The sequence below is a fragment of the Gastrolobium bilobum genome, unplaced genomic scaffold (assembly GCF_033153095.1).
Source record: "Gastrolobium bilobum isolate Gb01-03AN ecotype WA unplaced genomic scaffold, APGP_CSIRO_Gbil_v1 utg367, whole genome shotgun sequence".
In the NCBI taxonomy this organism is placed as follows: domain Eukaryota; kingdom Viridiplantae; phylum Streptophyta; class Magnoliopsida; order Fabales; family Fabaceae; genus Gastrolobium; species Gastrolobium bilobum.
In genome coordinates, this window is record NW_026897510.1 from 188,255 (window position 1) to 201,898 (window position 13,644).

The 13,644-nt window shown below is 32.7% G+C and overlaps 2 protein-coding genes across 7 annotated transcripts; one reads left to right on the plus strand and one right to left on the minus strand.

The window, feature by feature from the left end:
* Positions 1 to 1,507: 1,507 nt before the first annotated feature.
* Positions 1,508 to 7,506, plus strand: LOC133307506 (developmentally-regulated G-protein 2). The gene is made up of 12 exons (XM_061508012.1): positions 1,508 to 1,629; positions 1,719 to 1,809; positions 2,017 to 2,084; positions 3,330 to 3,406; positions 3,903 to 4,083; positions 4,321 to 4,377; positions 4,971 to 5,045; positions 5,178 to 5,297; positions 6,243 to 6,413; positions 6,576 to 6,689; positions 6,825 to 6,995; positions 7,124 to 7,506. The coding sequence occupies exons 2-12, from the start codon at positions 1,740 to 1,742 to the stop codon at positions 7,217 to 7,219; spliced, it is 1,200 nt and encodes a 399-aa protein (XP_061363996.1). The 5' UTR covers positions 1,508 to 1,629; positions 1,719 to 1,739; the 3' UTR covers positions 7,220 to 7,506.
* A 2,148-nt stretch (positions 7,507 to 9,654) lies between these two features.
* LOC133307515 (protein ELF4-LIKE 4-like) lies at positions 9,655 to 11,433 on the minus strand. 6 transcript variants are annotated; one of them, XM_061508034.1, is made up of 3 exons: positions 11,070 to 11,433; positions 10,465 to 10,517; positions 9,655 to 10,355 (listed from the first exon to the last, which is right to left on the minus strand). In XM_061508034.1, the coding sequence occupies exon 3, from the start codon at positions 10,318 to 10,320 to the stop codon at positions 9,976 to 9,978; it is 345 nt and encodes a 114-aa protein (XP_061364018.1). In that variant the 5' UTR covers positions 10,321 to 10,355; positions 10,465 to 10,517; positions 11,070 to 11,433; the 3' UTR covers positions 9,655 to 9,975. The 6 variants fall into 6 exon arrangements, with proteins under 6 accessions (XP_061364018.1, XP_061364021.1, XP_061364020.1 ...); XM_061508037.1 differs by lacking the exon at positions 11,070 to 11,433 and adding an exon at positions 10,850 to 11,036; XM_061508036.1 differs by lacking the exon at positions 11,070 to 11,433 and adding an exon at positions 10,608 to 10,674.
* Positions 11,434 to 13,644: the final 2,211 nt, after the last annotated feature.

Here is a 13,644-nt window from a genome sequence, read left to right on the forward strand (position 1 = left end):
ATATAAATTGTGTCATTTAAAATAATAAACATTTTTCCCTTATTTAAAAGTAAATTAATCTGATGTTGTAATGCAATTCTCTTCAAAAAGGTAAGATGACTGATTCTTGAATCTTAATGCCTTTTTGGATCCTGTTTTTTAAGCTAGAAACTACTTATAAGTAGAAGCTAGGACAAACAAGTTTTGAGAAAAACTCTTATAATAAAAATTCCTTTTTTATAATAAAAAAAAGTTAAAAATCAAATGCTTCTAGGAGGAGCTTTTTTTTTAAACTCTTATCTACTTTTCTTAAATTGTGTGTTTTTTTAAATGAAAAGCTATAAAGATAGAGAGAGTTTTCTTGAAATATGTGCTTTTAAGTAACTTTTAAGCTAAGATTTTTTAAGTAATCATTAAATAACTTTTAACTTTTTTTTTAATTTTAACTAGCTTATAACTCAATAAAGAAAGGATTCAAAGAGACTCTAGAGTTTGGTTAAGGTGAAATTTTTTAATACTGGGGAAATATAAATACTAGAGATCTGCAGTGAAAGTGAGTTAGATAGGAAAGTTTTAAAAAAGTTGTTTGGTTGGACAAAATTTTACCAGGAAAATTGAATTAAATTTCTGAATGTGTGTTTGGTTGAAGATAAAATATTGATGGGAAAACTTAATAAAATTACAAAACTATCCTTTTAAAAAAACCTATCAGCTATGCATCCTGTTAGAATTACTGCACCATGATCTACAACATCGACAAGCCATGTAACTTCAGTCCCTTTTTTTATCTCCTCTTCTACAACCATAGTTGCAAGACCCACAATAATGATGTTATGATGAATTTCTAGGCACATAATCAACTTGAAGACCAAGATTCTTACAACCTTTTCGGAGAACTTGATTTTGGAGCCCTTCCTCCACACATTTATCTGTTACACCAATCCTTTTACACACCATGTCCATGGTAGAAAGATATTCATAGCCTGAAAAGAGTGATAGCTTGTGGTCCTCTGCCCATTCCTTAAGCACACAATTTGGTGTTCTAATAGATGCAGCCCAATTAACAGCAGAACCACCACCCACAGGCAGACTCAAGTGAATCGAAGTCAGACTGGTGTTCGAATTTGGGGTACAGCTGGGATTAACAGGGGTAAACTTGTCTTATTTTTCATCTTCACTTTCCATCAAAACAGATTTCTCAGCAATACCATGGTGGGAGAAGGCAAGTGAATATGTGATTTTCATCCATTTTTCACTTTGATCTCGATGGCTGGGTAAGGAGGAATGATGGATAAGGGAAACGATGTCCTCAACGAAACGTGGTATTTTAGGAAACTCACTTACACTTAGATGGGATTATTTTGATATGTTCCCAACCAAACACTACCTTATTGTTACGAACTGATTTATGGGTTACAACTTACAAGTATTTGTTTGTCAAAAAGAGAATGGGCCTTAGAGTTAGTGGCCCAATATGAAGACTATATCTTAGTTGGGCCTAAATCTATTCTAATCTTCTCTCCTTTTCTTTTTCTTTCTCTTTCTCTGTCTCTGTTTCTCTCTCTGTTGGAGAAACTTGTTCACTCTTCTCAGACCTACTCTCTCTCTCTCTCTCTCCGTTTTTGACATCGTGTGTGGCTGTGTGTTCCGGTGAGCTTCTTTTTCTCCTTTTTGTTTTTTCAATTTTTGGGAAAAATATTATGGTTTGGCATAGCTGATAAGCCTTTTGTTTTGGTTAGAGGTAATAATAACAAGGGAAAATGGGTATCATTGAGAAGATCAAAGAAATTGAAGCCGAGATGGCTCGGACCCAGAAAAACAAAGCCACAGGTACTCATTGTATTAACCATAGAGTTCCCAAAAAATGTTTCTTTTTTTTAATAAAATAAATAAATTGGGTGATTGTTGTTTCTCCTGATATATATTTTTGTTAAAAACTCTCTTTGGTTTTATTTAATTCATGGTCTAATTTTGAATTCAAGTTTATGTTTGATATTTTCATGATTAAAAATGGTTTTAATTTTGTTTATTATGCAGAGTATCATCTTGGGCAGCTCAAAGCGAAGATAGCAAAACTAAGGACACAATTATTGGAGCCACCAAAAGTATGCAAAAAAGATAATATTGTTTTTTTTTCTTTTGTTCTCATGGTTGTAATTACTGTTTACAATACATCATATTATGTTTTATTTACTCTAAGTTCAATATGTTGTGTTCCCTTCCGATGATTGTTGCGAGCTTATGTTTTCATGGATATGTTTGTTTACTTCGTGGACCGTTTTAGTATAAGTTTATCTGTGAGTTTGATACATCATTTTTCTTATCTTTTTGCAAAGAATGAGATGTCTGAGTGCATGAGCAAGAATTATTTCATACATTTTAGTAGTAGATGTTTGACATTTACTTTAAGTATGAGTTCTGTTTTAATATTTGTAGATTAGGAAAGGAGTGAATATTCCTCGTCCAACTTTCTGCATTGACAGTATTTTATCTTTTACGAAATTGATGCTCATACCCTGAACATTTATTGTTTTGTACTGTTGTTTGAGCTACTGAACAATTTATGCTCCTGTCACTGCTTCATTAGCATGCATATTTACAAGAGAGAACAGTCACAAATGCATGGGGAGGGCCCATTGGTGGCCTAGGGAGGAGCAATTTATTTGTCTGTAATTCTTGTGTCAATTTCTGTCTATTGATTTTGAAGGCAATCTGTAGGAAGAAGGAGAATAAAAATCCACGGTAACATTATGTTTTTGTGGGGTTACAATGTATATGGACGGAGCATGATGCCAGATTCTTTGATCAAAAACTCCTTCCCCTTAATTTCTGGGGGATACAACTGTCTTCTTGGCTTCTATGTGGGTCACAACTCATATTTTATTTTTTTTATTTTTTTGTAGATATGAGAACTCATATTTTTTTGGGGATACAACTGTCTTCTTGGCTTCTATGTGGGTCAGAACTCATATTTTATTTTTTATTTTTTTTGTGGGATTTCTCTTTTCGATTTACAAAGGGATTGGACAGCTCTTTGGAGCTAATTTGCTGTTTCTTTTGTTTCCTTCAGTTCGTTTTTTCTGTTATTGAAGCTTTCCCTTTTTTCTTTGCTATAGGAGTAGTTCTTAACATCCTCATTTTTTAATCCTCTTCTTTCTCCTATTTAGTTCTTATTCTACTATGATCCATTATAATTATTGAAGTTTAGGAATTTGGTTAGTGAATCTTTTACAATATTCTATTTGCAGTTCAACATGCCTGGGTTTCTCAATTATTTGTCAGCCACAGCTTGCTATCCTTATGTACACATTTTTATAAGGTGTGTATGTTGTTATCTAATTATGTAATAGGGTTCTAGTGGAGGTGGAGATGGATTTGAAGTTACGAAATTTGGCCATGGACGTGTTGCACTTATTGGATTTCCAAGGTCAGCCTTTTAAAATAACTATTTTACCCATTAATTTTTTTAATCAACGCATTTGATTTACTACCATTATCTAAATTGATTAAAGTTGTATTGGTCTTTATTTACTTGTATGTTTGCATGATGTGCATACACACTTTTGGGTGTCTCTGCCTATATGGTATGTGTATGCTTAAAATTTATATAGGTTAGTAAAAATGTCACCCATATGCAAGGGTAAGGCTGGAGCAGTGGTAAAATTGTTCTTTTGTGACTGAAAGGAACCTATATTTATGAAAACAGAACATTGATAGCATACAACAGAAAAAAGGTTTCTGTAATAGAAACTGAATAACCTATAACCAACTCAACAGAATCAGTTAGACTCTGTTACAGGGATGTGATGTGATAGACTGCCTGTCTGACAGTGACAACAATTACTGCATATAGTAATGCTTTGTGCAGTTATCAACATGTGCCAGTACAGTATCGCTATCTCTGACTCCTTTCCATTTTCCAGTGTGGGGAAGTCAACTCTTTTGACAATGTTAACGGGCACACATTCAGAAGCTGCATCTTATGAATTCACAACTCTGACCTGCATTCCTGGGATTATACATTATAATGATACTAAAATTCAGTTGCTTGATCTTCCTGGAATTATTGAGGGTGCTTCTGAAGGAAAGGGACGTGGGAGACAGGTTAAACTAAAATTGCTTTGTTAATCATTCCAGTTGTAGATTTTAGGGTATTTTCCCTGCACTTACAAATTGAGAATCAGCTTGTAAATAGTGCTGTTTTTATATTTCCTAATACATCAAACAGAGGTGACTATTGACTAGAATATGATGCTTGGTGCTTTTCAGTGGTTGCTTTGGAAAACATGGCTTTGGTATTATTAACAGTGCAAGAATTTTTCTTTGTGAATGTAATCTCAGGTTATTGCTGTTTCCAAGTCTTCAGATATAGTATTGATGGTTCTTGATGCCTCCAAAGTAAGTGCCATTTGACATTTTCTAATGCAGTCTTTTTCTCTTTTTGTTAGTATTGCTAGTTGATAAAATGATATGTTGGTTGTTGCAGTAAATTGCTGTTCTGACTAGGGATACTGAGTAGCTTAGATGGTTTTGACTCGTTAAACATTATAATTAAAGGCACCCTTCAAACAGGCCTAGGAACTAAACTCATTACTTTTTCATTATGTAATTGTTACACACTATCCCTTAAGTTTTTCTTTGTAAATAAAAATTCACTTGCTTAACTCTTTTATCTGATTGCATAAGGTCATTATATTAATGGATAATGTTTCTAAGTTCCTGCTCCACTTGATAAGGAATAAATGTGAATCCAACATATTTTCCTTTCCCCGTTTTCTTTTCATTCCTTTAATCACTTTTACTAAAGAACATCTTATCACACCACAATGCTTCTTGTTTGTCTGCTCACTTTTTTCTGATCCTTCTTCTGAATCCATGTTCCTTGTGGAATTGCTACACTCTGCGTTTGGAGAGATTAATTGTAGTATTTATATAATTGTGAATTGCTAAACTTTCAATTTTCTTGCCATGACCTTTTTTTAATGTGTCAGAGTGAGGGTCATAGACAAATATTGACTAAGGAGCTGGAAGCTGTGGGCTTGCGGTTAAACAAGAGACCACCTCAGGTAAGTTTATGCCCCAAAGGATATATTGGGATACATGACATGAAGCGTATATTTTATAGATAGATCTGAGTTGGATTTATATATATTTGTCATCATTTTTTCATTAATTTGGGGCTTTTCATTTCTTGGCAGATATATTTTAAAAAGAAAAAGACCGGGGGCATTTCATTCAACAGCACTTTGCCTTTGACTCATGTGGATGAGAAGCTTTGTTATCAGATTCTACATGAGTACAAAATTCACAATGCTGAGGTATATAGCAAAATGTAAAGTAATGTCAATTGTGATTCATTTCCAGGGACTTGTAATGAAGGGATATTATAATTATGGAGTTGCAGTCACTTAAATGTTAAATTTGCATTTTTATACTGCCATAGTTTGTTTAAATGTGGTGGAGCAAGTGTGATGACCTGGGACTCTTGGCTGGCTGGTGATATCAAAGGCCAACTCTAGTAAAACCATGAATCCCTCCCAAGAATGATTTTATGTCTCTGTCTTGGTCCTTCACACATTAGCCTTTTGGGCATGAAGTGTGTGCAAATACACTGGCTACTTATGTACAAATTTAGTTTAATTATAAAGAGTGGGGCAACAATGATCATACTCCTAATCAAGTTGTCATGGAGGCTTTGATACCAAATTGAATATTGACTCTCCGAAAAGTCACACTTGTTAGGTAGAGACCCAAGAGTATTTTATATCTCTTAACAATAATTGTAATATCCCCAAACATTTGTGATTATGAATTCCTTATTTGTGATTTTATTTTCTTCTGCATTTAGTTTACATATTTTTCTATCATATCTTACTCTGATGCTTTTCTGGTAACCCGTAGTTTGTCCTTTTTTGATCTGTGCAAAACTCTCTAACTTAGTGCATCTTTATTGCGGAGTTTAATCCTTGATATCACTTTTCCTTTTCATCAATGTTTTTCCAAGTAGAAGTGAAGTTCCATGTTTATGAGAACTATATTCTGAATAGTAAGTAGACTGGAATTGTTTGTGGATATGAGAAAATTGTTGACCTGCCTAGGCTAGTCTTGATATAACTGGCTATTAGCAGAGTGATGGAACCATGCCATCTTAATAAATTCTGTAATTTCCATTGCCACATTTACTATAACATAATTGAGTCTCTGTTTTCTGTCTTCTATTACCTTCCTGTATGAAGGGAGTCGGCTGACAACTTTAATTTCAGGTCCTTTTCCGTGAGGATGCCACAGTGGATGATCTCATAGATGTCATTGAAGGAAACCGTAAATACATGAAGTGTGTATATGTCTACAACAAGATAGATGTTGTTGGTATTGATGATGTGGACAGATTAGCCCGGCAACCTAATTCTGTTGTCATTAGCTGCAATTTGAAGGTTGGTTCAAATTTCCAGGGTCAGCATAAGAATATGAAATAACATAAAGATTTAGTGATTATATCTTTTAATATTCCAGAAATTGTTTCATAAAGCTATAGTTTTGTATTTTTCACCCTTTTTTATATGTTGGTAACACTTAAGTTTGCATTTTTGTAACAGCTGAACTTAGACAGACTGCTTGCGAGGATGTGGGATGAAATGGGTCTGGTTAGAGTTTACACAAAACCACAAGGCCAGCAGCCTGATTTCAGTGATCCTGTGGTTCTTTCTGCTGTATGTTGCATCATCGTTATGCTTTTTATGAACCGTTGTCCCTTAAACTATTTTGAAAACCTTTGTATTCTTTTTTTTTTTTTTAATCTTCTAATCCATCATAGAGATATCACTTTCTGTGGCAAATTGTTTTAGGATAGAGGTGGCTGCACTGTTGAAGACTTCTGCAACCATATACACAGAAGTTTGGTGAAGGAAGTGAAGTATGTTCTGGTCTGGGGTACAAGTGCAAGGCACTACCCACAACATTGTGGCCTTGGTCATCCTCTTCGTGATGAGGATGTGGTTCAGATTGTTAAGAAAAAGGTCAGGAAAGCTGTCCTTCATCTTGTACATCATTGTTCAAATTCTCTATCTTTTAGTTAATGCTGGATGAACACATGTACATATATTTGTGATGATGAGAGAGATTGAACGTGATATGTATCCTTCAGGAAAAAGAAGGGGAAGGAAGGGGTCGATTTAAGTCACATTCCACAGCTCCTGCTCGGATATCTGACAGAGAGAAGAAGGCCCCACTCAAGACATAATTTTGACATTACCAATAATTTCATTGATTTGCCTGGTGGATTGTGGATGGGAAATATGACTACATCCTGATCACATATCCAAAAGTAGAGGTCTTTTTTGTGATAGCACTTGCAATTTGAAAATTCCTTAAGTGGGGCACCTATGTTTTCGTCACCCATGTGTTGTAATTTTTTCCTCCTTTTAATAATAGCTTTTATTAATCATTAAGTCTGCATCTATGACATGGAAAGAAATAGAAAGTAAAGGAAACATGCACTGCAAAATTTACTTGGTTCATTGTTTTCCTTGCTGTATAACGTATCGTAATTTCTTCTCCTAATTTGCTTAGAACTAGCCCTTAATCTCCTGAAGTTTGCTTAAACCATATAATTTCTCAAAAAATTTAAGCCTTTCTTAGGATGTTCCCAGAATATTTCTTAGCTTTCCTCTTTTATTTGATTGGAATGGGTAGAAACGAGTCCACTCGCTCTGTTGTCTCAACATCCTTGAAAATCATAAAAAGAGCCACAAATTAAGAAGAAGAAAAGCAATGAACTTGCTATAATATGTGCAATAATAAGTTCAAATTAGCATGTAGATCATATGACACCACAGGTACAAGTTACCAAATTAAAAATTGAAAAATGACAACATGCTTGCTTCTATTCAATGTGCTTTTATAGTGGAATAGAAATAAGGAAGCAATTTTCTTTGTTTGGCCGAATACGGTATACATACCATCATTCTGATCCAACTCTTTCGTACCACTTGGTAGTATGGTGCATGAAGTTCAATTCATAAGAGCAACAAATTTGCGCACGTCAATGGAGTCGTTGGTTCAATTATTTAGAGGGATTAGAGACAAGCGAACCTATTTACATTTCTGCTATTTCAATTATTTACTTTCTCCTTTTAGCGAAATAAGATTATGGAAGACGCGGCTAACATAATTTAGGGAGTCATCAATATATTTATATAAACTTTATGGGGTCCACGGTTCACAATCATCTCATTGAAGCATCCAATATTAATAAAAGCCTCAGGGTGACCTTTTCTTTATTATATTTCTGATAAATTTCCAATTTTATTTCAGTCGCTCAATTTTCATATATTTTAATTAGGATAGGTTATTTTACCTATCTTTTTTTTTTACCTATCTTTGCCTACCACTCTAAAAGATCATTAGATTGTAATCTTAATTAACATTTATTATTCTCTCTCTTTTTTGGAGAGTTGGTAGGTAAAAATAAGCAAAAAAAAATGGTAGGTAGAATAACCTATCTCATTTTAATAACATTACTAATTATTAAGTAATCCCAAGCCTCAATGACAGTATTAGTCACACTGAGGCTTCCAATCTTTCATTAATATTTGAAGCTAGTATTAATTACTAATAACGGGATTTAGGATGCCCTTAGCCACGAATGCTTGTACTAGTCACTAATAATGGTCACATTGAGGCTCAATTAGTCATTGATGCTTATATTTGTCACTAATCATGAACATTGAGGATCCCCCTTGTAGTCATTAATCATGGATATTGAGCCTTGCTTTAACTATGGATGCTATTGCTTGCATTAGTCACTAATAACAATACCAATAAAATAAAAACTGATACGTAAATGTTAAAAAATAAATATCCAAAAAAACTTTTAAGGAACAGAACCTAAATAATTAAAATTTTATTTAAACCAAAGTGACAAAACATCTTTTTTTTTTCTTCCTCTAAAGATCTTTTTCTTTTATTGTTTTTAACTCTCTCCAAACCTCTTTTCCTTATAAAATATTAAAATGTAAATGGGGGGATCCTAGGCCCTCAGCATCCAAGAAGCCTCCAAATAACTACTTCACCAAGAGAATATCAGATCCCTCCCTGCCTCCAAAGTCAATTATCACTACTTTTCATGGTTTGGCAGAATGCCACCTTTCATTATTTTAATATATCTCTCTGTAACCATCATGTCAATGATATTATACCAACCAAAAGCCAATAAAAAGTGGTCATTTCAAAGAATTCCCATTATTTTCCATGTGATTAGACACAAACACTAGTTCCAATCGGGTGTTTGATGTCCAAGATCGAGTCCTCACCTATTGGCTATTGTCGCTTTCTTTCTTTGCACACCAAGCATCTCAAACAATTATAATGAAGAAAAATATCTCAAAAAGTCATTAATATTATTGAACATGCTCATCCTAGACATGAAGATGAGGAAAACAAATAAGCAAGTTATTTTAGAGTGATAATAGACCAGCACATAACCTCATTGGATTTCAATCCTCGCCTTAAATGTTGGTTAAAGATTACAATCATCAATAAATGATGACATTTACTAAGCAGTAAATGTTAGTTTTTGGATCTCAGGCATCTAATATTTAATACAGAACTAAAAGTAAAGAAACTAATATTAACCCACCAAATCATCAAACAGGCAGAACAACTGAATAATCTCCAGAACTTGCAATTAAATATCAATAAGATCTAAGATGTTCAAGCTTGGAAACTGGATTAAATGGTCCATGAACATGCCTTCATTTCATGGTTCTAACAGTTTTATAGGAAATCACAGTTGTACATTTCTCAAATTGATGCTACTTTAATAGATTAGATGATTAACTAAAGCTCTATGCCTTCTAGACATGAAATTAATATAGAAGACTTGGCATAAAAAAAACTTTGGAGGAGTTATACACAGTCTCACCAAACAAATTATTTCCAGCATCAGAATAAACTTCTTGATTGCAGTGCTTTATATGAAAGCTCAAATTCAATGGATTAGCTGGATCTAATTCTCTTCTGGTTGACTTTTCCATCAGACTTCAGAGTCCCACTGGAGTCCCCTTCAGATGAAGCCTCCCTGGACTTGGTAAAAGAACTTGAAAGATCAGCATAGAGATCAACCACCCTTCTGATATTGCTGTTGAGCTCTCTAATCAAACCCACATTACGATTCAGATTATCAGGCATCTTGGACTCGTGATTTTGGTTTATCTCATTGATTAGCAGCCGGTTCTGATTCAAAATATCTTGGGCTTGCAATAAGCTCTTCTGAAATACCTGTAAAAGTCTGCTATCTACTTGAGTTGTGTTACCTATATCTCCAAATATATCACCTTCCATTCCAATTACACTTATGATTCAGTTAACAAATAATCCTGCAAATAATAATAATAATAATAATAAGTAATAACAACGAATGAAAAGTTAAGACCCTGATCAATATGAAGAAGAAAAGAGGGGAAAAAAAAGTGTGAGAATTCTTACAAAATTTAAAGAAGAAAATATAAAGAGGCAACCGAGTAGGATGCTCAATCTATCTGTGATTGCAGAAGAGAAAAGCAATTCAAAAAGTTGACTCAGTTGGAACAAGAATTTTGGGAAACACAATCAACACAAAACACTTTTACCATATTCTTTCCTCTATCTCCTAAGCAACCAAGCAAAGGGTTTCAATAGACCAATCAAAAGATATCAACAGGCAGTAATACTTTTCTTTCACTGACTTAAAGCAAAGACCATTTTCCACAAGAAAGAACCTTTTCCTTTTAACGCTACCAATGAAATCAAGATAGTACAAAGCAGGACATAGTGACATACATAACACAAAAACCAACCACAGTAGTGGGAATCCGAAAAGCCAAGTCAATACCAGATAAAGTCTTCCCTTCCAATAAAATAAGATAAAACCCATATAAGTGAGGTTAAAAAAAAATCATCTTTTTATTCAAAAAATTGGTTTAATTCTGCAATTGAAATTAAACGATGAAACAGACAAACCCATCAAACCCCAGAAAACTATAACCATCGAAAATGGAGAAACAGATAAAAAAAAATGGGGGATTTTCAATAACCCATGAAAGTGATCTTACCTTGAGAAAGTGAAGCATCCGAGTTGTGGTAGCTGACGTCAAAGGGAGAGCGAAAAAATGGGAAATTTATTGGAATTAAATGGAAAAAAGAGATTTTTCTGTTTTTTGTGTGGAGAAATATAGGTAAAAAGAAAGAATGGAATATGACCCTGAAATCATGAAGAAAAAAACAAAGAGAAGAGACGAAAACACATAATATTATGATATGATAGTGAGAAAACCTCGTTTACATAACCGAGAGGGTGTAATGTTGTGTTGGGTGCACAAAACACCACTTTAGAGGGACAGACAGGTTTTCTATTACAAGTTGGAGACAGTGAACACCATTCCATACATATTATATGCTCATGCCTTGTGTTTTCTCTCATCTACAAACGGTTGGGATCCTCTCATTTGTAAGCTAGAAGTTATTTATAAGTTATAAGCTAGAAGCTAAAAAAAAGAAGTTGAAAACTGTTTAAAAATTATATAAAAATTTTAACTTAAAAATTATTTAAAAGCACATATTTTAAAAAAATTATGTCTCTCTATCTTTATCACCCTTCATTTTAAAAAAACACACAATTCAAGAAATATATATAAGAGCTTAAAAAAAAGTTGCTCCTAAAAACTTTTTGTTTTCAGTTTTTTTCTTCATTATAAAAAAAATGAGCTTTTCATTATAAGAACTTTTCTCAAAATTTGTTTGCCCTAACTTATACTTATAAATAACTTCTAGCTTAAAAAAAAAATACGAACAGCCATCTAATGTCTTGTCTTGTGTTTGTGGGGTTTCAGGCACACACTAAACCACGAAATCCTGGCCGTTAGATTGCACCCAAAAGGTTGGTTTTATCACTTTTTGGGCTTTGGGCTTATGGCTACCGTTTGGGTTTATCTTATAAAACAAGGGCTTAAATATGGTGCACTTGCTACATTCACGCTTAAATATATTTAAATGTTAACTAATTTTTTTTTACAGAACTAATTAATTATGTTTTTTTTAATTTAAAGTATTCGTATCAATTTGTTTTTTTTCTCTTTTTAAGCATTTTTTAGTTCTTTGGAATTTTTTTAGTTTTTATTACTAAGCTTTTATTAACTTGTGCTTTTACACATTAAGCAATAAAAATAATATTTATTATTTACAGGGATTTATTGTTTCTCTTGATGAATAAAAATGATAAAAATAAATTATTTATATTTATTATTTATTATTTATCAGATAAGATAAAATTATCTTATAAAATCTTTAAATGATATCATTGTGGGAAATTTTTTATAATTTTTATTTATTTTAAAGTTATATTTATCTTTATTATGAGAATTTTTTTTTTACCTACTCGAAAATGATACATGAGATAATTTAACTTTATCTCTGATGGAAGAAACAATAAAATCAATTTATATTTATCATTTAAAGAATTTTTTTGGATAATTTTAAATTTTTAAGATAGTGAATTATTATAATTTCTAATTAATTTGTTTTTATTTCTTAACATATGATCTGGAATACTCATTAATAAAATATTATTATTATTGTTATTATTTTGACTCGTAATCATATCTTTAAAAAAATAATCAAAAATAAAATAAAATTTGATAAGTTAAAAATAAAAATAAATACATTTTAAACAGCTATATTGCTAATATGTTTATAAAAAGGGGTACATTACAATATTACATAAACTTGGGTGTTTTTCAGACATATAACCTAGAATTTTTAATTAAAACAATTGACTCTCTTACACCATAATATTATAATAAATAAATTTATTGGGTAATTATAAGATAAAAACGTCCTTTCTATCAATCCACGGCAAAAAAATTAAAATAATGTTATTAAATTAAATAATTACGCATTTATTGCAGTTTTAGGAAAAATTACGGATCTATTGCACATTGTGACGCCCTTTTTGGGCGTCACATGTGACGCCTCATTGAGGCGTCTCACCCTAGGGGAAGACGTCCAAATGGGGCGTCTCTCGTGTGGCGTTGACACGTGTCACTTTTTTTTCTAAAAAAAATTAATTTAATCATAAAACTTCTAAATACCATAACTTTTGACTCGAGTATCTAAATCAGGTAATTTTTTTTTTGATTCCACATAACTTTTTGAGATCTACGCAATGACATCTCATTTGATATATTTTATTTCTCACCAATAGTTTTTCAAATTATATGTATATTTGAGTTTAAATCAAAAATCAAATCTTTATTTTGTTTTCCTTATTAATAATAATTGTTACTTTTAATTTAAATCACACATCAAATCTTGATTTTTTTTTTTTTTTTGGAGTTACTCAACCCTAATTATCTCTTTGAGACGAGTTGGCTCCCTCCGATATCCCCACGAGCTTCGACTCTTTGAGCCGGCTATGAGACTAATCCGGAGTGCGGGGGAACAGAAACAGTGATGGCTAAAGGTTCAGCCCCCTCCCCAAGAATGCATTCAGCGGGAATCGAACACATATCCAACCCCACTAACTTAGCGCCAAGTTACCAACTGAGCTGCACCCATTGGGTAAATCTTGATTTGTTTTTTGTATTAAATCACAAACGCATAACTCAGAGGCTTCTGAGTTTAAAAATGTGA

What these genes read in the sequence shown, in the direction of transcription:
- LOC133307506 (XM_061508012.1), top strand. Translation starts at nt 1,740, where the DNA reads ATGGGTATCATTGAGAAGATCAAAGAAATTGAAGCCGAGATGGCTCGG. An exon ending in CCAGAAAAACAAAGCCACAG is followed by an intron (nt 1,810 to 2,016) that starts GTACTCATTGTA and finishes TTTATTATGCAG; the next exon opens with AGTATCATCTTGGGCAGCTC. An exon ending in ACAAAATTCACAATGCTGAG is followed by an intron (nt 5,298 to 6,242) that starts GTATATAGCAAA and finishes CTTTAATTTCAG; the next exon opens with GTCCTTTTCCGTGAGGATGC.
- LOC133307515 (XM_061508034.1), bottom strand. Translation starts at nt 10,320, where the DNA reads ATGGAAGGTGATATATTTGGAGATATAGGTAACACAACTCAAGTAGAT.